Source organism: Branchiostoma lanceolatum, chromosome 8 (genome assembly GCF_035083965.1).
Source record: "Branchiostoma lanceolatum isolate klBraLanc5 chromosome 8, klBraLanc5.hap2, whole genome shotgun sequence".
NCBI classification, from domain to species: Eukaryota; Metazoa; Chordata; class Leptocardii; order Amphioxiformes; family Branchiostomatidae; genus Branchiostoma; species Branchiostoma lanceolatum.
Window position 1 is genome coordinate 4,369,954 of NC_089729.1, and position 24,173 is coordinate 4,394,126.

The following is a 24,173-nucleotide window of genomic DNA, read 5'->3' on the forward strand; positions in this document are numbered from 1 at the left end:
CCAAATTGAATGTAACTGTGTGTACGTGTGTTAAGCTAATTTGATCTTTTTGTCTTATTTTATTGGCCCAGGAGTTTTGGATGATGAAATTGAAGAGACAGTTGAGGCAACTTATCTGCAGCAGAACGTGGTTACGAGGTGTAAAATATCAAAAGGTTGTACTGCAAATTTGTCTAACTAGCCATTGGACACTGCGTACACTTTCTGATGCTCCCATATTTAAGCAAGGAAAAAATGGAATACGTGTCACTATGTGTCTGAGAGTTTGTTGCGGGTACCGCCAAGTTAGAAGTGCTCGATCGACTTGACAAAAACATGTCATGCATTTGAAGCGAAAACCCTCCTAGCATGCTGCAGATGTTACGACTGTTCAAAGAGAATATTCCTAATGCCTCCCATAAGTATTGGCACCTGGGGAAATTTCCTGCAGACCTCCACGTTAAAAGTTGTAAATGTAATTTCGAGTTGTTTTTCTCATCCCAGCTCCTTACGGTATAGTGGAGTTCAGATTCAGGCAGCGGTTGCATGGGCAATACATTGACGTAGGTTTTGCTTATCCAGCAAAGTCCGTTCAATATTTCAAAAGAATATACAATATCATTATGCTAGTCTTCTCGACGGTCACTGTAGTTCATTTTCTCCATATGAATCTCACGACACAAAGTCTGTTACAGTACCGTTCTGCCGATTCAACAAGATGAATTTTCTAATACTTCTTTCTGGTAATATAACATTAGGTCCATGAGGTTGCGATATAGATCTCGTGTTTTGCAAGGTTAGATTCTCGGCTTATCGAATAGAAACACTCATACATCATGTGCCCACTAAAGCTGCACCTGCCCATAGCAACAATAGTTATGAATAAATCAGGGACATATTGCACGACAAAAATGGATAAAGTTCATGTTCTGCTATCTTTCTCAGCCAGACGTATTCCTACACATGAAAGAGTCCAGTGGAAATCTATAAACACGTCTTTTGTTAAAACTTTATGTGTTTCCGTGAAAGAACCAAATGGTTTTCAGAAGTCTGTTATACGAACATCAGCATTTGTCTAGTTCAAGTGTAGAGTTGCCTCTGGGGTTGGTAAATATATCATAAACAAAACACTTGAATTGAAGACATTGCGAATTTTGTCAAAGATCCATGTTCCTTTAATGTTGATCGACGAGGTCATGCGGTTTTTCTATCGGGAAACTTGGGGAAATATTGAATTGACGTAGTTTGGGAATTGGTGAGTTATGAAACAATTGCTTCTGTGCCTGTAATGTAATATTGCTGTACGGGGAGGCTGTACCATATGTATTATTCTTCCTTAGTGCAACGACCTCGTTCGCTAGGAGGTAGAAGTTTATTGTGGGCGCCTGCGCCCCTAAGGAGTAGAGTTGATATTACCTTAATATTCTCTCAAGGCTATGTTGCATTCTCGTAATCCTTTTCTTCATTCGGGTGTTCCCGGGGTGGGCAGATCTGTCGATTCACCATCACCCGTCGGTGACTACAGGATCTGTAGATAAGTCATGGGGAGATCCTTGACATTGCCTGACAATGGTGATATCGTGTCAGGACCAGATAAATCTACGTTTATTGGCGTTCTGCAGCAGAAACGTCAAGTTGAGTTTGCTGAATGCCTGGCAATACCGTGGCACCGAACGCGTATTCGCCAGACCAATAAGAGTCGAATCCAACTAAACTAAGAACTTTCGTGGTGGTCTTATTTTCTCGCGGTGTTTTAAATTCGCGGTTGACTTATTCTGTAGTCGTCATCATCATCAGTCGACGTGCTTTCGCTACGACCGGGTTATACCGCCCTTTTTACGGGGTGACATACCCTTATGTTGGCTGTCATACAGGACGGGGATGCGCCAGTTCTCCCGTCCGGGTGAATGGTGTAAATCACCGTATGGCTGGTACGAGACAGAGGTTCGCCAGGCCTCCATCCGGGTGATATGTAGTAAATCACCAACTCCAGACAGAAGGATGTGGATTTCTGTAGTACAACAGTCATAATTACGGTGTCATGATTACGGTGTGGAGAGGTCACCGGGAAAACCACGAAAATAAAACTACGGAAAAAAATTCACAATTTACAGGACAAAATGTTAGATGAATGTAAAGAATATTTCATAAATGAAACATCACAACTATGCTGTCTATAACTTTCACAAATCAGTGAATACAATCATATTAGCCCTCCATAAAGTATTTCAATCCCTGCAATAGATAGGAGGTAAGTCCTTATCGGCCTTCCTACCATTAACTGTACTACGACATCAGTAACAGATTGAGGGGTCAATCCGAAGGATAGTAAAACAAACATACGCCTTTAGTTTGCGCAGTTATATAAATAGTTCAAGCCGAGCCGGAAAAAGATAAGAAATTTCCTGCAGTGTTATATACCACAAATACTGTACCTTGAGGTTCAACGTACAATATTTTGGTAGATAAAACTGCGGGAAATTTTCATATTTACCTTGGTCCTAATGTTTTCAAAATTCATAGAGCATTAAAGATAAGAGATATTGTCAGTTTCCAATGATGTCAAGAGTTTGACTGAGAATTACACGACCGCAGCAGTGGTATGCATCATATGCGATGAAATACCCTTTTTTTAGAGTTACTGTCAATATTGAATGACTTGTCTGAAATATTCAGATATGCTTTAGAGGTGAATTCACACTTTCAACTAACTACACGCTGGAGTGCATAAATGCATTATTGATTGTTGATAAAAGGTCAACATACGCACACTCCGAGTGAAAGGGTTACAAAATGATACACAATCTGTGTAAAAGTCCCTCCAGATCCATATTTGCAATTCAAGCCGCCCACAGGCACATTTTATTGCACCCTATGAGACTCGCAGCGTTGAGAGAGTGTGATCACTAATGCATGAGGTATGTAATAGGCGCATGCGCACTTGGTGCCAGACTGCCGGAGAGGGACGTTCTTAACGACGTGCCATCTCCGCGGCTGGCAGAGCGAGCCTTGGGCCGGTTGGAGACAGGGGTGCGTACTGATGGAAGCCGCATGAAGACACCAAATTCGGCTTATTTTTCTTTTGCAAAGTAAGGTATCTCTCACAAGACGATATCATTTGTAATGATAAGAATGAAATCTGAAAATCGCGCTTCCGTATCCTATTCGAGGTCTTCAATTTCACAGGATTACGCCGGTAAGCAAGTTTTGACCTTTCGTTTTCTTTACTGTGAAGCAACCGTAAAATTGCAGTATTTTGCCAATATGTTATAAGACTTAATTGTGGAGAGAGAATTCGAAGAGCAGGCGAGGTCCTCTGGCTAAGATTAGGTGACGTTACACTTGACATTTAAGTCGGTCTTAATTTTGCGTCGGCTCAGTCAGCTGGGTACTAAAAACGCTTGCATCGATTGTATTTCATGAGCTTCAACAAACGACGTCCTACTGCTTGTTTCATGCAACTAGAAGAGTTGGGAATTCGAAGGTCAAAGTAAGGAGGAACGGTCGGGAAGATGCAGATAACATTACCGAACACCTTATAGTTATACTGAGCTTTCATGTGCTGCCGCCTTTCAGACCTTTCGCAAGGTATATAATTTGGTTGCCAAAGTCAACTCCGCCCGCAATGCTGTAACGATTCCATGTTTTAGGCCCCGCTATATGATCCGTGTGCTGAGTTGTGATCATGTGCTGTAGTAGACACCGGATAGAGTGTGTGATAAATAAGCCAGCGTTCGCCTTACATTTCGAGACGTCGCTAAAGATGCTGATGCGTAGATTAGCAAAAGCATCAGAACTACGGACTCGGTTTGAAGACTCCAAATTTCGGTAGACTCCAAGTCTACGCATAATCTTCAGTCTTCAATCGACAGATCATCTGCTTATCCACGGTGAAGTGCTCCCTTTATTCAAGCTTTGTTCATATCAGTACATATGTATGATTGACTTGCTTGGGAGCACTTACGACATTAATCTTTCTTTATTTCATATCACTGCCGTAGAGTATAAACACACTGTTGATCCGCTATAGGAACAAGCATTGTAATTTTCTTGTGTAATATAGTTTGAAATGAAAGTATTGAGTGTGACACGGTCACTTGAGAACATCAGATTGATGCTTTTGCTCGTCACTACTCCGTAATGCACCATGAGACACGTCGTAAACTCCGCCAGCAGACGGACATAATGCCTTTAGGAGGCTTTATATACAGCATGCGCTGGGTGTAAAATTGACTTTCAAGAACGTCTTGGGCAAAGACGGGTGACTTAGTAGCCGCACTCTATGTCGGAGTACTTTTCTATCAAAGAAAAGCGATCCGAGTCACTGATTACTCAAGGCGTACATATTGCAACAAAACAAAATCATGATAGCGGTATAACGTACCTGAAATTGCGTTCCCACTTTTGTATTTCGGCCCTGATGCGATGCTGAATAGTTCAGTAGATATTGGGTCAAATAAAACGCTAGAGTAACTGCGGATATCAAACCGCTAACACGTCGTAGAGGGTTGGCCGCAAATCGACATCACCCACTAAGGATGCACCGAGGCGTGTAGTAATGGCGCCTACCTCGTCAGAAAATCCAATAATACCTAGAAATAAAGCATTACAGTATTCAAGATGTTGTATTCACTTCTGAATGATTTTCTTTCGAAAACATATGAGGAATCATACTGGAAGAAGAAGGGGCAAAACATACTTATCTCATAGCGATGGTGTTGCAGCCCCACGCCGGGACCAAATGAGGCCGGTTTAGATCATGGCATAACCCATGGAGTGCTGGACCTCTGGAAGAATTTGCTGTTCCGTACTAGAGGAGAGCAACAGAATGATGAGCACATACTTGACATTCTTGTACTGACTACCTCTTAAGAACCTAGAAAAAGCCTAAAAGGCGGGTGCACAAATCTTGTTCAGGGTACGATAAAGGACTAGATTTAGAGGTTGGCTATGATGTGCTAGTCTTTTATGACACCGTGACCAATATTTGTGCACCGCGTTTTCTGGGTTTCTAAGAGGTAGCAGTACAAGACTGTCAAGTTTGTGCTCGGTCTGTGGCTCCTTACATGAAAAATATCACCGTGAACGAAAACGTCACAGACAGAGGTCTATATCTGACATTTCCGCATTCCAGGCCCCTCCACAGACGCCAGCTCAAGTCTGCAAAGGATCTTACCCACCACTGCGGGATGAGGTGAGTACAAGTTTTGTCCGCTCGTTGATAAAAGATAAGTTTCCTAGTTTTCGTTATTTAGATAGCTTAGAAAAATGTGTATTCCTTATGAAACTAGACAAACCATATCTCATGAACCCTGTATGCTTATTCACTTACAACTGCCTTAAGAAGCGAGAAGAAATTGAACATGTACATAGCGGTATTAATTAGTATTTAGATGTAGTTAGATATCAAATTTCTGTTACCACTGTAAATATTCTTCTGCTTGTCACCATGACCTGTACTTAGCTCATCAGAGCATAAACGTGCAATAAAGGTCTTTCATTCATTCATTCATTCATTCATTCATTCATCTCTCAATAGATCATAGTCAGGATAAAACGAGTTCTCATGACTATCGCTTTATCGTTATCCCTGGGATATCGTAAATGAATAATTAACGTAAAAATCATTCAGTTAGAAACCCAGTGGATTGGGGACTATTGTTACTGGTATCATTACATCATGCGGCCGGGCGATAGGGAAAGCGGAGGGATGTGTAATCCACACTTTATCATCACAGTCTGCAATGTAGGACTTGTGTGAGACATGCGCATCTGCGCAATCGACGCTTGAATCGACAACTCGTAACTTTCTTCAAAGCTTTTAGCAGGCACTATCTTTGGGTAGCATGACAAATGAAGCTATAACCCAGCTGGATGCGGCACTCTATTTATAGATGACAACATTCCGACGTGATTTAGGACATGTGTTACCTAAATCAGAATCGTCATTGTAACGTCCTTGGGCCAACAATTCTATCATTCCGCCCTTACACAGAGACAGTTGGCGTCGTTGCTGCAACATTGCTGCGCCAGTTCTCCGCTGATTGTATGGTGAGTTGGTGACTTTTTAACCCCCGCAAGTATCTCAGGGGTTCATCTACGACGTAGTTTCAACAGAAAAAATCGTAAGATCACCTTCAGTTTAAGAACGCGTAACATTTTCGGTAGGATCATGCCTGTTGGAAGTTTACTTCATCACTGCATCACATGAAGCGGATCGTTGAAATGGGTCTACCCCCAACAGTTACAAATCCAGCTCAAGAAGCGGCGCGTAATAGCTAAACTTAATCAACACAGGGGGGAGATGCATGATATTGAAGATAACCACTAGCTGGCAAGGAAGGATAAGGGCAAGGACACGGCATATATACCGCTTGAAGGAGTGTTGCTTTTGTCCTGAGAAAATTATGCAAAATCTTGCCATCTTTGCGACGCTACACCGGCGCTTTTAGCGCGTCATTTTCTGAGAATCATAAAGTCAAAGTTTATTGCACAACAATTGTATGAGGTACAATGTATGATTTGTCTTAACCTCATTAGCATATCTATTCAGAGTTTTGGTATAAATCTGGTTTTCCAGTCCTTATCGTCAGTCGCTGACGAAAGACAGCGGATGCTGTCTGAAACGTCTGACTATTTCAAAATGTTATTCAGTTGCTTGAGTAACTATTTTTGGCGTATCTTACTACCTGGATGTCTGACCTTCATCAACGGACAAATAACATGGATCATCAACAACTACGGAGAATGAGACCCTTTTTATCGGGGACACAGAAATACATGTAAGAGTTCTTTCTGATGACAAATAGATGCCTACGTCTGTCAGTATCCTGCACAGAAGCGCAAGTCGGCTGCTTGATGCCCTTTACTGGCGACTACACTTTCTGGCAGTTCATGAAAATAACCTTTGATTGATGGGCAATTTGTGAACATGTCTACTGTTCGCTGTATGATCGTGGTACTCAGGGACATTCCATTTGACTTGACAACGCTGAGTCGGACCCATGAATTAATATCCAGCTTGTCTGCCTATTAGTAAGTCGTCTTTAATAGCATGTTAACCCGCATGTAATTGCGATTTAAGCCTGGATACTATCCACTCCGTTGGCGGTCTTCCACAATTTATTAACAGTACAATATTGAATCCACTCAAGATTAACCTAGCTGCAAGTTGAATTTAACCCACGGGATGTTAGATACGTACTTGGTTTCAGTTTGTAGGTTTTGCAACAGACAATAGAAATAATCTAGTCCATGAGCGGATGGTCATTTGCCGTCAAATTTGACATTATCATAATCGAACATGTAATTTTGATAATGCATAATCATTGACATGCATATGTTTCCGGGTTCTCTTTCCCATGGGTATAATCACTAAAGTCTATATGACGAAATGTCTGAATGACGGAATGTTAAACAGTGATACCAGGTGTTGTTGTTGATGTTGTTGTTGTTCTTGATGTTGTTGTTGATGCCAGGTAGACACGGAAGAAAACGCTCAGCAAAAATTGCTCCAAAGTATTCGTTAAAATATTTGTCAGAAAATGTTCATTACTAGGCAGTGATAACTTTAGGCAAATACTAGTATATTGAAAATTAGAAAAGGAAGAAATTGACAATGGTGATTACAGAAATGACAATGATGATCAAGACTTATGCAGCTGTTACAATTAAATCAAGTTGAGTTTCTACTTTGAATCGATTTTTCATTAATCACGTTCCAGCGCTTTATTGAAAAATCAACAATATCACCATCAAGACAAAGATCCGATAATAGAAAACAAGTAATAGATTGCAGACGATGCAGTGCCTTTACGAGTATTTGAGAAAGGAATAATTACGACTATAATGTCCTTAAAGTTCCAGTAGCATAAGGTTCTAAGAGATAGAACATTCATAGAGAAGAGGTGTTTGGCGAATGTATAGAATGCCTAAAAGATTACACGTTTTTATTGAATGCAGGAAACATGGGCGTCATAAAAATGATTGCACTGTCAGTCGATAAGATTAAATAATTCTATTTATGGACGCTTTAACTGTTATCGAAACAGTTGATGTGATGATAAACGTTCGACAAGAACCTCCGCTTATATTAACACATATCTTGATGGTATTTCTGTATCTGCAGTTGTATCTGTATCTACATAGCCGGTATAACCACCCTTCGGCGTAACACACCAGCTCCTGTTATCTATCATGGGATTACGAACTATCTAACAAACGGTGGCTCTCGGAAATAAAAGCTGTTGTGTTTCACCAAATCTGACACGTAATCTCGATCTTACTACATAATGCATTTAGCCTTTAAAAAAATAATTGATATTAGAGCGCCAAAACACTAACGGTGCTCCTGTTGTGGATACATGCACTTTATATGTAAATTGACGGGTTCTTTTAATCCATTACATTTTGCGACTAAAATGAGAAAGCGAAATGACCAGTCATCTCTCAGCATGTCCAAACTCTCCACACACTTGTCGTTTCATTTCTTCGTAAACCCCTTCATTTCCTGATGGTAAAAACTTGCCAGTTTTAATAGAAAGCACGAACTGTAGTGCCTTCCAGGAAGATACAAGAAGGTTGAACCTAATGGTCGGTACGGTCTGTAATTTGTCCCTGAAGAACGCGACATCGCACTTTAATGCGTTAGTGAGTGTATAGAAGCACAATGTCACTAAGTGCAGCTTGTAAAAGGTAAAACACATTTTGTCACTGCAGGGGTCCGTCTGAAACGCCCCCGCTCGCAGCCATCTCCTCCACACATACCTCACCACTATTCCACCCTGTCACATCATAAGTGAGCGCATATTCATCACACATCAAGATATGCTCTTTTTTAGAATAGTGCTTCACGCGCTTATTATATTAAGGCGTCATGAGTCTGGGTTGAAACACGAATTCGTGCTTGATTTATTAATGGACACATCGTGAAAAGGCCAATGTTTCCTCAGGTTGTCGCCCAGGCTACCTACAAAATGTACACGACGGCCGGTGATTCTCCACAGACGGATCATCCGTCTAGTTGAGCACAGAGCGACTAAGGGTCACACGGCACTTTGCCAGCGATCGGGTCTTCGCCAGCAGTGGTGTTAGTCCGTCTGTGTTCCTCAGAACATTCTCCATGCCCGCATCCCTCCTGAAATCACTCCCTAGTTTGCCTTAACGACTAAATCTGGCAAAAAAAATTCGCCAGTCGGATGTGGGAAAGTGTCAGCTTTTAAAGGAAGTTTTCAGATTGACAATTATGGCAGTTTGGAAATGATACAAGCTGACCGCCATTAAACCTTTGAACAAAAATACTTATTAGCCAAACTAGGAAGTGATTTGTCGGGTCATGGCTGATTCGAAACTGAGTTTCAAAGAGGTCGGGGTGCTCCTGTTAGTTTCTGCATGTTATATCCACATGTTGTCCAGTCAGCCATTGTAATCTGTTCCTCAAGCTCAATAGCGTTAGATAAGTTTGTCTCTGGCGTTGTACTGGTGTAACGGTTCGGGTGTTTGGCCCGTAACCCAGATGTCCAGGCTTCGAATCCTCTGTCATACCACACGGCTTCGTTCACTACACCCAGGTGTAAAATGGGCACCTGACTTCGGTTGAGGAGGTAACAGACGGTGGAAGGAGACGGACTGTTCCGCCAAAACCATGCTCCACTGCCCCTAAGGCCTCAAGAAGGCTATGGGGCTACCTTTACGTTTACCTTTTACGTTAACTTTGTTTTTGCTGGTGCAGTTCTGCTTAGACAACCAGACACAGCAACTCTACAGTAGAGTTGGTGAAATTATATATCTAAGTATTGCGCCCCTTAACTTTCTGTGCACGCGTGCGAGTCATTATGTATTAACGAAATATCTTGTCATTCATCAACCAAACCCGAAAGAGTTGTATTGCGTGTAGGAAGATATTTATCATAAGTAAAGCGAGTACTAAGCACAGCCATTAGATCTTCCAGGCACGTTTCTTATCTGAAGCCTGGTATTAGAAGCAAAATACAAAGCACATATTCCACATAGAAGATGTATTACTTCTTTATTGACGCTGACAGAAAGGCGACCGGTCAAGCATACAGGGCTACGGATATCTGACAAATGTAAAATTTGAACCGAGGCATTTTACACTATATATAGTGGTATTCACCAAGTCCAATGTTTCTATATATGTGCAGCTTCGGTTCACGACAGACGGAAGATTGGTAGATTGGATCCAGCCATTTCCACGGGCGGGCAAACAGATGATGATAATATTTTGCAGTTAGCAGTCTCTTCTGACAGCAAGATATTCTTATGATTTGCTTGCCTGCCGTTGCTTGCAATGAGGGGGTCTTCGATGAGTGCTCTGCTACAAGTACTTCGCCCGTCCATTGACACATACTCGCTTTCCACCTGGGAGGATAATGCCCAGACAGTGCCAATATTGCTGTCGAGTATGTTTGTCTCCAACTGTCTGGAAATGTGTTCCTTAATGTGTCTGCATACTTCTCAGACCAGACACTGGTGGGCGTGTGTTGCGCAATCGTTACTGCTTAAAACCACCCACGGCAAGGTCTATGATCTAATACAAACATGTGACCAACACAACCCATCCACCTCTGATAGACCGAACATGGAGGATACGGTTAAATCGAGAAGGCTCAAGTCGCCTTAGTTCAATGCAGACAGACATTTCAGGGTTTTTGTCTTGTAGGAATCTGATGCTGTACCGGATTCTGATGTCATTACGCAAGGATATTGTCTCTATCCAAGCGACAAATTATGAAATACGTCTTTCCCTAGTGCAATTTCTCGCAGTAATAGCAGACAAAGGCTGAATTGGATTGAGATATCTGTTGGGGATGCAGCTTTTATAAAGTCTTGTTACTTGTCTCCCACATGTCTTTAGTTTTTTTGCGGACGACGTCGACAACGTCTTCTAATAATAATTCATACCATAATTGCATTTGTATACCCTTGTTAGAGTAATTTTTCCACCAATATTCTAGTCATATTACGAACCATTATTGCGATGTCTGCCGAGTCCCTAGAATTATGGCTCGCCAAAAAATCATGACCACATATCAATAAGTAATAAGAGAAGATTTACCAGTACGCCGTGATACCATCATTCATAAGAACTTATCAACCTTTCTCACGGTGGCAGACTTTATTTGGAGGAGGCTGGGGAATATTGTCGATGATTTTGCCATTTTTCGCGAATCCGTATATCAGGTCATATGAGACCGGCGCTGCACGGAAAGAAATTGGGGTGTCTGAAGGGTCAGGCGCTTTGGGGAGGAAATGACAAATTGTGGACTAAACCCTCGAGTAGGCTGGAATTGGATTTCTGGTACGATTGCAATGACGGTGTAGAGATGCTCTGAGCTTTTTTTTCCTCTAAAGAACAAAGTTAAAGAATATGAAGTTCTATCTACTATCCGAGAAGAGGTTTTTGGAGAAGATTGTGACCTTCTTATCATATGCCCCGTTTTCCGACGGCACTCTCCACCACAAAAGAGATTGGAAAGTGTAGTCAGAAAACGGGTATATGACAGAAAGGTCACAATCTTCTCCACCAACCTCTGCTTGGAGTGTAAGTTCTAGCCATCTTACAAGCTTAAATATATACGAGACGAACTTTTCACCCTTTCCCACCTTTCAACTTCTGTTCAGAGGGCAATGCATCAGCACTCCTCAAAGTAACATTGATCTAAGAAGAACAGATCTTCCTTCCCTAAATCCTAGGCTTTCACGCTACACATCAGAACATCGGTTTTAATTGGCGCCGTCTGTATCGGCTGCACATCCAAAACGAGAAATAACTAGATTACATGACGCTGAATGTTTATTGCCAATTAGTTTAGAAGTAGATCAGGCGAAGTGTCTTCGTCAAATATGAAATCTTAGCCTGACAAGGTTTACGTCATTCTCTTAAGAAACACGTATCGGAATTGCTAAGATCTACTTGGAATATATCAATATACAATGTAATTCTTTGAAACCCACTTAGGAGATATTGAAGACAGGGATTTGAAGAGTCTCATAATAAAGGTTTTAATAACCGGCACATGACAAGATAGGGGAGTACACAAGAAATATGACGAAGAACTATAAAGCCTCTTTATGGCACTTCTGTGACGGATGGGCAGGACAAAAAGCAGAAAAATCCCCAACGGCCGTCTGAATGTTGACACCTCTTTGATGCAACATCTACTCATCTAAAACTGTGATGTGCAAAATTGGCAAATACACTGTGACTGTTGATGCTGACTAATTCTAGGGATCTCTGAAAATGAAATGTTACTTTGTTCAGCAAAACGAAAGGATCCAATCTTGACGCCCACGCCAGTAACAATTTCACAAAGACGACGTAATTAGTTGCACGCTTTACATATTAGACGGTGCAATAAAAGAGACGTCTACAAACAAATGTAATCATCTGTTAGAAAACATGACTTTACTAGTCGTGTAATTTGGTACGTCTGTTTTGATCGCCATGTCGTCCGTCGTTAAAGGTTAGGGAAAGATTGAACCATTACAGCTTAATTACAACACGAACTTTTACAACACAATTACAACGTAGTCGTCATGTTTTGTGAGTTAAGTATTTCTGTCTGTCTTTCGCTATCTAATGTGTAAATTTCTGCAACGCAAAATCTGTAGCAGTGTCAGTTGTAATTGATAAAATAAGTGTAAAGATTCATAAATTGCATATTTCAAGACGGTCGTTGGGGATTTTTCTGCTTTTTGTCCTGTCCACCCGTCACGGAAGTGCCATAAAGAGGCTTTATAGTCCTACGTCACGTTTCTTTTGTACTCCCCTATCTTGTCATGTGCCGGTTGTTAAAACCTTTATTATGAGACTCTTCAAATCCCTGTCGTCAATGTCTCCTAAGTAAGACGGAAGACATTCTCCGCTTAATTTCCTCTCTGCCTAGGGATAAGCCTTAATAAGCAGTCGGCCTGGTACAAATTGCCGTTCTCACCAGATGTCTGCTGTGATACATGGTGAGCAAACGAGCACAAGAAATTGGCTCCACCAACTAGAGCTTCAGGCGGTTGTCAAGTTCAGTTGTTTGGAATTGCCTAACCAGATAACTTGTCCTTGGCTGACCGCTGTTGACGCTTCCAGCCTATACTTAAATTTGATACGGACTAACGATAAGAAAAGCAGCCAACGTAAGAGATATCCGCGTACATACAGTTGCGTTAAGTACGTGAAGACCTTGCTGACGTTTTGGAATGCTAACCAATATCAAGACAACAAAGCTGTAAAATGTATGATAACCTATAGTGTCCAGTCATTAAATGTTCAATATTCATAAGAACAGGCTTTCTAGAATTCGGTATGAAAAAGTGACAGATGATCAGTTGATTTTGTGATAAATTCATTACTTAATTTCGCCGAGCTGTTTGACTGCAGACATGTGACACTGTAAGTACCTTTAATTAGATCACATAACCGGTGAACCACGTAATGACGTAACGGTTCCATTTGTACTAATCAGAGCCAGCAAGTACAGACAGCGGGATTTAAAACTTAATCCGTAGACTAATATCCTGCTAACGTCTAAAGAGAATCGTCCGCCTATCTGTCTTAGGCATAGCTCGGATACAATGTCAATGTGCGCTTTCATGATATATCATCCAGTGGTACGCGCCGGCCTCATTTGCAACGTGCCCTCAGTCGTGAGGTCATGTCATTCCAGGCAAGGTACATTTTACTAGCAGAATTTTATCCACGAAAAGTGAAGGTATTATTTTTGCGCGTCTGGGTATGCGTATGCATGTGTGTGTGTGTGTGTGTGTGTATGTATGTTTGTGTTTGTGTGTGTGCGCGCGCGCGCGTGTGTGTGTGTGGCGCCCTTTTCCTTTGGCGTATATTAGTTATTACGCAATAGGTATGATCACACAGCGATCATAATCTCGGCTGAGGCAATACGAAAGGGCACCCTACGCCCACGTTTGCTCTTTACTGTCGGTAGCGTTGCTAGTAACATCTTTACTACATTGGGTCGAAGTGGCTGCTAACTGGACTGCCAGTGTTACTGTTAGCTGTTGCTTTTAGAATACCTTTTATGATCACTACAACATGTACGGTACATTACGGCAGATTTTTTGTACCGAATGGCAAACGACAAATAGATATTATCTTGTCAAGAAATAGAGTGCAGACTCAACTTTGTTTATGTATCATACTATATATCTATATTGGAAACAGTCCAAAAGATATTTCACTTTTTTCTCACGACTCAAGCGCCTCTCGAGGATTTCTCTTATCCTCGCCTCTTTGTGACGGGATACAAGGTTCTGTTCTGTTGAGGTTAATGGACCAGTAATGGGGGTTATGTTGGGTAACATTCCATTATGGAGGTTCTTAGCCTAATGGCAGAGATCCCTAGCTCGTTAACACATGTGGACAAAAAACATTACATGCAATTCTCGATACATACACTGGGTCGACCCCGTCGTTCCTCTTATGAAGTGCATTTGTACAGGCCTATCGTAATTGTTTGCTGCGGTATGAGTGAGTGGGTTTTTGAACTTGGAAGGTGATGTGGGGGTGAACTCTGTGTGTCCTTTCGCGATCTGATTCATGATGACGAGCCTTACATGTTCAAGTCTGTACAGCTGATGTATAGGTTTGGTTCATTCAGCGCCCTGGCTTTGCTGTCCAGAATACGTGACTGTCCAAAATAAATCTTTTTAGTGGTCACTGACAAGCATCTTGAGCATCAATGTGGGAAGTTACACAAGAGCAAAAAAGAAGGAAGTTGAGTAGGAACAGAACTTAAACAAATAAGCAGTGGCCGATTATATCACAAGAAACAATAATGTAATTGACTTGGATGGACGAGATGACAGACATTAGATCAAGGAGTCTGTATGAATCCGAAAAAAGTAGCCATGAATGTTGATGAGGGGGGGATAGAAACTCAGTCACGTTCGGGACTGCATTGTTCACACTGCAGCAGCGACACCTAGTTGCAGTTCGACATAGAACCGTTGGTAGCATGCACTGCTCTGAGAAATGTGACTGGCGGTTACCGAAAGGTCGGCTAGGAAAAGAACAAACAAAAAAGGTGTGTACTTTATCATCCAGCAGTCACTGATGGCTGTGTACCATGAGTCTGCGAGACTGGCTACACGGTGGTGCAACACATAGACGGTCGGTCTACTCTGCCATAGTGGCTCGACGGTCATTATCGCCTTTGGTCAACTTCGATCTAGTCTGCCAGGCTAACTCTCCCATGATCACTAACAGCATTATATTTTGATCTAGGCCAGCAGGCTAACTTTATCGCTAGTAGTATTTCCCTCTGTCAGACTGGCTCGACGGTCATCATTGCCTTTAGTCCACTTCGGTCTAGTCTGCATGGCTAGCTCTCCCATGATCACTGACAGCATTATACTTTTATCTAGGCCGCCCGACTAGCTTAACGGGAATCGCCAGTAGTAGTCCACTCTGTCAGACTGGCTCCACGGTCATTACTGCCTTTGGTCCACTTTGGTCTAGTCTGCCAGACTAGCTCTACGGCCATTGTTGCCTTTGGTCCACTTCGGTCTAGTCTGCCAGACTAGCTCTCCCATGATTACTGACAGCATTATACTTTGATCAAGGCCGCATGACTAGCATAACGGGAATCGCCAGTAGTAGTCCACTCTGTCAGACTTGCTCTACGGTCATTATTGCCTTTGTTCCACTTTGGTCTAGTCTGCCAGACTAGCTCTACGGTCATTATTGCCTATGGTCCACTTTGGTCTAGTCTGCCAGACTAGCTCTCCCATGACTTATTACTGACAGCATTATACTTTGATCTTGGCCGCCAGAGCTAGCTTAACGGGAATCGCCAGTAGTAGTCCACTCTGTCAGACTTGCTCTACGGTCATTATTGCCTTTGTTCCACTTTGGTCTAGTCTGCCAGACTAGCTCTACGGCCATTGTTGCCTTTGGTCCACTTCGGTCTAGTCTGCCAGACTAGCTCTCCCATGATTACTGACAGCATTATACTTTGATCAAGGCCGCATGACTAGCATAACGGGAATCGCCAGTAGTAGTCCACTCTGTCAGACTTGCTCTACGGTCATTATTGCCTTTGTTCCACTTTGGTCTAGTCTGCCAGACTAGCCCTACGGTCATTATTGCCTTTAGTCCACTTTGGTCTAGTCTGCCAGACTAGCTCTCCCATGATCACTGACAGCATTATACTTTTATCTGGGCCGCCCGACTAGCTTAACGTGAATCGCCAGTAGTAGTCCACTCTGTCAGACTGGCTCTACGGTCAGTATTGCCTTTAGTCCACTTTGGTCTAGTCTGCAAGGCTAGCTCTCCTATGATTAATTACTGACAGCATTATACTCTGATCTAAGCCACCAGGCTAACTTTATCGCTAGTAGTATTTCCCTCTGCCAGACTAGCTCGACGGTCATTATTGCCTTTGTTCCACTTTGGTCTAGTCTGCCAGACTAGCTCTCCCATGATCACTGACAGCATTATATTTTCATCTAGGCCGCCAGGGTAACTTTACGGAAATCGCCAGTAGTAGTCTACTCTGTCAGACTGGCTCTACGGTCATCATTGCCTTTAGTCCACTTTGGTCTAGTCTGCAAGGCTAGCTCTCCTATGATTAATTACTGACAGCATTATACTCTGATCTAAGCCACCAGGCTAACTTTATCGCTAGTAGTATTTCCCTCTGCCAGACTAGCTCGACGGTCATTATTGCCTTTGTTCCACTTTGGTCTAGTCTGCAAGACTAGCTCTCCCATGATCACTGACAGCATTATACTTTTATCTAGGCCGCCCGACTAGCTTAACGTGAATCGCCAGTAGTAGTCCACTCTGTCAGACTGGCTCTACGGTCAGTACTGCCTTTAGTCCACTTTGGTCTAGTCTGCCAGGCTAGCTCTACGGTCATTGTTGCCTTTGATCCACGTCATCAGATTAACATTACGGGAATTGACATTAGTAGTCCACTCTGCCGAACTAGCTCTACGGTCATTATTGCCTTTAGTCCACTTCGGTCTAGTCTGTAAGACTAGCTCTCCCATGATTGATTACTGACAGCATTATACTCTGAACTAGGCCGCCAGAGCTAGCTTTGCGGGAATCGGCGATAGCACTCCACTCTTCCGTACTAGCCCTACGGCCATATACTATGAGCCTTCCTTGGTCTCAACTCCTAAAGATAAAGGATTGCTCACACAGACTATCAATTTCAACAGAGACGGTTGAAGACGGTCCCTGTTGATTTTGTCTGGCTCTGTAGTGATCGTTCTTGGCGTTTTCTTTCATCTAGTTCGAGCAATCCATCCTCATTGGTCGTCTGTAGCGTGCTATGGCCGCCTGTGGCGTGCCTTTCCATCATAAAGCAGGCTAGAATTTCAATTCATCGTAGTCTTTTTCCAACAAGGTTAATCAATTCAACGCTTTACCCAAAGTATGCTGCAGCACGCCTGTGGATACGGTTCTGGCGTTTACATCTTAGATATATTTTGTATCTAACTGTTTGAAGTTTAAAGTGGTGGAGTCATAATCAATGTCTGGCTAATTTCCCCGTGGGTAATCTCGGCTGATCTTCACATAGACTAACCCGAACGCAGACTCTATCAGTGGCATCTGTAATTTGGAGATGACGATTGACGATGTGCCCTGTGGGTTACGCCGGTGCATTATGTGGTTAGATGAGGTCCGCGTGGACTCTGTGCCAAGGGCACATTGGTGCTTTTATCTGGACAGTTTATCTCGATCAGAGTCGGATGTCTGTGGTCAGTAGGTCATAAGGCACTCAAACATCATTAAGACCAATTATGGCCCGAATAGGCTGTATCCCTACGGCTATAATAACCAATGGTCCGTCAGTCACGGTCCATTGAGGGATGGCTAAGAGCCGTGCACGTGCGAGGTCACCAGGTCAAAACCATCATACCAACAACTACGGAGCTTGTGTACTCTAAAATCGTCTAATGTACTTTCTAATAACAACATAAAAGCTGATAAAACCCAATTCCCAATGGCATATGCTGTTAAGAGCATTTCCTTGATTGGTACATTAAGCATTCTATTATCTTTAATCCACCGGAGATCCTAAAAAGATTAAGGCAATGGGTTTCGGTAGGCAATTTTTAAATGTCAGGTATTTCAAAACTTAGCTTCCAATTAAAATTCTGCGTTGCATAGCCCATATGTTTGTATTGGATAATTGCGTGCGCACGTAATGTTCTGTTGAACTTACCTTAAGGATAAGATATGTAATTGAAAGGTTAGACTATATGAGATGCGCGGTCAGGATTTAGAACTCAGTAGAGGAAGGCGTACCGTACCGATTGTTATTATGGCATACCTTAACATAATCACGCGGCTTGCGACCGGCTGTGAACATCTTGCCATAACTTATATTAGCTGCGTATCTCTAGAGTCATTTATCAAACTAAGGAAAGGTACTTTCTACCGCCCCGATGGGAACTATTACTCTGCAAAAGCGACCCTGGACGGCCGTTGTTCACTCTAGCGTTACCGAAAGGAAATTATTGCCTTGGCAGCAAGTCGTTACATTGGACTAAGATGAATGTTGGCTGGGAGGTTACCCGAGTATAGTACGTGTATCATCAGATTTAGGCCCCGAAAGTTCGTAAGAGTTACTGCAACATTTGATTAAATTGATCGAAGATCAAGGCTATTGGTTGAAACCCTTACGTCTTTTGCGCAATGAAAATCAATAGACGGTCTGCAAACTTCAACACTTTATTTTCAATACGAACTTTCAAGCTTCAATTTGAACTTTTGAACAGACGTTAGCTCATATCTGTGTTCTGATGTTTTGATTATCTTGATACATAACAAAAATGATTGTTGCGAAACATTAGGTTTTAGTAACTACTGTATGTCTTGAAAATCAGCGCAAAGGCTAGAGTCAGGAGCGCTTTTAGGTCGACATTTATGATTGCGAACAGTTATGGACAGTCTGTCTGTAGATTTCCCGCGTTATAGCTTAAATGTAAATTGTTCTCTTCTGTCTCCTCAGTAATCGCCGCCCGACCTGATGTTGAACGTGAGCGCCATGCCCTTGAACCAGTCTTCGGGGATCGGCAACCACTCGGCCCCGCCTTGGTTCGGCGGCATCATGGTGTACCACCCCATCATCATCCCCGTGGTGTACGGCATCATCTCCGTCATCGGCCTGACGGGAAACTCCTTAGTCATCTATGTCGTCATGAAGTACGCCCGCGTCAAGTCAGTCACCTACCTGTACATACTCAACCTGGCCCTCGCCGATGAACTTTTTGTACTCCTCCTCCCCCTCTCGGCAGCGTCTATCGGACTGGAGACCTGGCCGTTCGGGACAGTGATGTGTAAGATAGCCCTGTACGTGGACACCTTGAACCAGTTCGTCAGCATTTTCTGTCTGACGGTGCTGAGTGTGGACCGGTTCGTTGCCGTGGCTTGTCCCGTGATTTCTGTGAACCGCCGGAACACCCGCATGGCTCGGACGGTCAACATCAGTGTGTGGGCCATCTCACTGGTGGTCAGTTCCCCTGTGATCATCTTCGCCAACACGGACACTGCTGACCAGCACGAGACGCACCTTATCACGTGCAACCTCCACTGGCCCGAGCACGTTTCCAGTACCATGGGCGAGGCGTGGGTTATCTACACCTTCACCCTCGGGTTTGCCGTGCCGTTGATCATCATCGTCACGTGTTACTCCCTCATGACCAGACGGCTCTGCGACAGCGTGAAAAGCAACACCGTCCAACGCAACCAGTCTCGCCGCAATCGCGAGAAGGCCATCAAGAAAGTAGAGCGGTTGGTAGCCGTGGTAGTGACTGTCTTCGTCATCTGCTGGCTACCGTTCTACATCTTCCAGATCGCTAACCTGTCCCGCGCCTTCTCCGGGCTGGAGCTCGACACGGCCGCCGGACTCTTCTACTTCACCATCATCCTGTCTTACGCCAACAGTTGCTGCAACCCGGTACTCTACGCTTTCTTCGACGAGAACTTCAAGAAGAGTTTTCAAGAGGCCCTGAAGATCCGCCCCAAGATCCGTCTCACCAAGCACCTCGCACCTAGCCAGGCTTACAACACTTTCTATTCACGCCGCACAGAGCTGGTGACCATGACCGTGAAGTCCACAGTGCCGATGACTACTGCGGACACACGAATGGACACACTGAAGCTGCCCAACTGCGTGCCCACGCCGGAGATGTCAAAGCACATCGGGCAAGAACAAAGCGGGCCAAGCGCGCGAAAACACTTCCAACAAGAAATGTAAAATGCTGATGATCCTTAGAAATTATCAGCTGTAGACGCGAAAATGCGTCCATGGGTTAAGAGAAAAAAAGCGGCATCTTCAAAACGACGGAGAGTACTATTGGAACGAGTTGGCGCTAGAACGACAACACTTTTAAGCGGTTCACAGTTCGAGGAATATTCGTTTCAAAACACCTTTTTTTACGAAAATGTGGCAGTGACATTGCGCCTCGCAATGACACAAAAGCGAACTTAAAGGAAAAACGGACATTGTGAGTAAAACTATCGGCTAATCAATCACTGAATAAACGTTTATTAGGACGAATCAGAGGCCTATGAAACATAAGTGCACACGTACTTCAAGAATGTATTTATAAATAAACTACATGGACAGAGCTGTTAATTTTCTTTTCAACGATTTTGTCCATTATCTGTCCAAAACAATGAGGGCAAGAACAAAAGCAAAAAATTAACAAGAAAATCAAATTCAAAAATATATAGTATGATCATTCCCCGTTCATCACAATCATTATGATTGCGATGAAAGAGTACCTGCCTTTGAAAGAATTTTCCCTGAACATTACAAAATAACTGTCAGGTTAGATTTCTCTGTTACCTTATGATACTATGAAAGGACTCAACTTATGCCATTGGACTTCCAATTGGTGCCTGGGTGCCATTGGGTGTATTGGCCTATGGGAATTTGTGAAAGGTATCTAAACATAGCTAAACATTCTTTGGCAGTGTCCGGAGATAATGATTTCAGCAGAGTCTTGAGAATTACGTGTGTTTAAGTTAACAATCAATTAGGACAAAATTAAGGTGCAATACCACTTGGTAAGAAAATGTATTTGAATGATCAACATACTCGGACGTGACTGAATTATAACCACTAATAACAACACACACATTCTCTCTCTCACACACGTACACTCACAGACACATTCACACACACACACACACACACACACACACACACACACACACACACACACACACTCTCTCTCTCTCTCTAGCTCTCTCTCTCTCTCACACATAATTACACATGATCTACACACAATCAAGGAACAAGGAAAAATATACATACTGAACAAGGGCTATTCTATTTCATAAGTCGAGAGAGGTACAAAAATGTACATAAAATTCTAACTCGTTGCTCTATTCATAATGTACATGTACCTGATCCTCCCAAAAATTCAAAAAAGCAGAATCCAAATCTTACTCAAACCTTTAATCTAAGTGCATGATCTAAAACAATGAGGGCAAGAACAAAAGCAAAAGATGAACAAGAAAATCAAATTCAAAAAGATATAGTATGATCATTCCCCGTTCATCACAATCATTATCTCCATGAAAAATGGAGATATAGTTTTGGGTGTGTCTGTGTGTGTGTGTGTGTGTGTGTGTGTTTGTGTTTCCGCACTACTGTAGACAGCATAACTCCAGAACCTATGGATGAATTTAGCTGATATTTGGTATGTGGGCAGGTGTTGTGAAGCCGAAGTTCAAGGTCAATTTTGGGCCCCCTGGTATGTGACCTTGGTACTGCAGCAGAAATTCCATTTTTGTAACTTTTGACCTGGACGTGCTATGGTCTTGATTTTTTGGTGGCAGATAGCTTGTGACGTAATGAAGACGTGGTGTAGGTTTGGGCCCCCTAGCAGCTTGCTCTGGAACTGCAGGGGCGTCATCGTGAAAACCTTCTAAGGAGAATAACTGAACAAAGGAACGACGGATATCCGTGATATTTAGTATGCAGGTAGCTTAGACACAGATGTACATAATGAAGTGCAAATTATGCTAATTTGGGACTTAATTTGCATAGCTAATGAGGAAAATCTATATTCGCAGTGTTTTCCATTATAAGACTCAAATACATGTAACATATGTAGTTTATGGAAAGTGGAGCATCAACAGATACCAATTATGCAAATGAATTACTGATTTGCATAATTAATGCAAAAACACAGGAATTCATCAAATTGGAAAATTATAGGACTATCAATATTGCAACATGTGTAAGTAAGATAAAGGTGTTTATGATTAGCATATATTATGTAGATGTGTATGTCATTTGCATAAACAGAATTGTTCATGGAGATATGAGGTCGCGGAACTCTTGTTATGATTGTAAGTGCTTATAGAAGCACACGCCCGTTACGTGCACATGACCAAAAGATTTGGCTAATGCATATCTTGATTACAAATAGAAAATGTGTGCTGTAAGAAAACAATCAATGATCTGTTGCTTGTGAACAAAGAAAGTTCTCCACAAGCAACAAAACTGAAGTGAGAACTGTTCCAGGGCACTGTTCCAATTGCAAAGGCAATATCATATCTACGGGGGCGTCTGGGATCTATGTTTTCATTTCTATCTAGTCCTTATTGCTTAGTGCAAGGCAAATCTATCTTGTCCTTCTTGTCCAGGGCAAAATCCCTTTTTCCTGGAACAGCTCTCAGAAATGATGTTACCATTATATCATACAATATAAGTTTTGCATATCTACAATGCTGCGTTCTTTATTTAATAGTGGTGGATTTGTTTAAAGACCATTCAATCTCTACAACTGGATAAGATTTTTATAAGATTACTTCCAGACATTTCCGGAGTGGTGGATTTGATTTATCAATTGTTATACTTTTGTTCTGAAACCTTATATGGAAGTAGCCTATACTTATACTGCAGAAAATTCACTTTGATTAGATAACACAGTTTTCGTTTCAAGAAAGTATACGTTATGAATATAGTGCTAGTGGTGTACACTATTGTCTTGACTGTGAATCAAAATGAACTGTCAGTGGTGCTGATGTGAGTGACTTCCAATGTGCAGTTTCGTGGGTCTACGTGATGAACGTTGTCACGGAAAAGTAACGGTCAGGTAACATATTTTGTATCGTCTTGATGGATTATCAAAAGGTATTTAGAATAGTGTATATCTTACCAAAGGACAAGAGATCACAACACAATGTAACATAGTTAGAATGTACCATTAGAGAACACAGTTTCACAAAGTGTTGACAGTAAGCTGCTATGCTGTACATCTCAAATGCTAAGACTTACTCGGACTTGTCGGTAACTATAGGATTGTGTATGATTCTTTAGCAGTTGTAATTGCCTGAAATGTGACCAAATTTGAGTAATGTTCATATTGGCAAAAACGTACCATTTATAAGCTTAACAGTTGATATTCATACATATCAAACACTGAAAAATGTGACATACCGGGTCTTGTAAAAGGTACAAATGTAAATATTACTATTTCACTGTGTTTCCACTGTGCCAAGTACACAATGCCACATTCCTAGACAAGAACATGTAGTATACAAAGGTTGAGGTTCATTATCGGAAAAAGTTGTAAATTGCAACAGAAACATTGAAGATAGATGGAAATACAACGTATGTGTATAAATGTATCTACATATTCCTATATATTTCGTGTCCAGAACAATAAACGGAAATTAACTTTGACAGATGTGTTTATTTTTGGTCACAGAGTAAGGGTTGATATTCTCAATTTCAACTTTAGAAATGACTATTGATGTCCATCAAAGACATTTTGGCTTAATATCAGCCAGCTGGGAAGATAACATCACCTTTCATTACTAGATGTAGAGGAAGACTCAATCTCATTTCTGTCCCTCATGCCTCTACACTGATCCAGGAGGCTCAATCCTCCCACTGCACCAACCACGCTCTCAAGCTCCACACCTACGCAAGTAAATCCAACTAGTGCAGGCTAGCGTTCTTCTCTCGTACCATCAAAGAGCGTAACGAACTTGAGCCTGGTGTGGCGGAGGCGGGGTCTCTCCCCAGTTCAAAATTATAAGTGATTAGGGCCCTGCTGCATTGAGTCGCCCCACACCAACACACTAAATTTCATTTGTCTCTCCCTTCACACACGATATCAGTTAAACTATTAATAAGTTTCCCTACTGTTTTATCCCATTTATTTCCCTTTCTTATTTATACCGG

The 24,173-nt window shown here is 42.3% G+C and overlaps 1 protein-coding gene across 1 annotated transcript; it reads left to right on the top strand.

Moving 5' to 3' along the window:
- The first annotated feature begins 2,932 nt into the window (after positions 1–2,932).
- LOC136439966 (somatostatin receptor type 2-like) lies at positions 2,933–20,312 on the top strand. The gene is made up of 4 exons (XM_066435667.1): positions 2,933–3,175; positions 5,114–5,173; positions 5,975–6,030; positions 18,975–20,312. The coding sequence occupies exon 4, from the start codon at positions 18,993–18,995 to the stop codon at positions 20,220–20,222; it is 1,230 nt and encodes a 409-aa protein (XP_066291764.1). The 5' UTR covers positions 2,933–3,175; positions 5,114–5,173; positions 5,975–6,030; positions 18,975–18,992; the 3' UTR covers positions 20,223–20,312.
- The last annotated feature ends 3,861 nt before the right edge of the window (positions 20,313–24,173 follow it).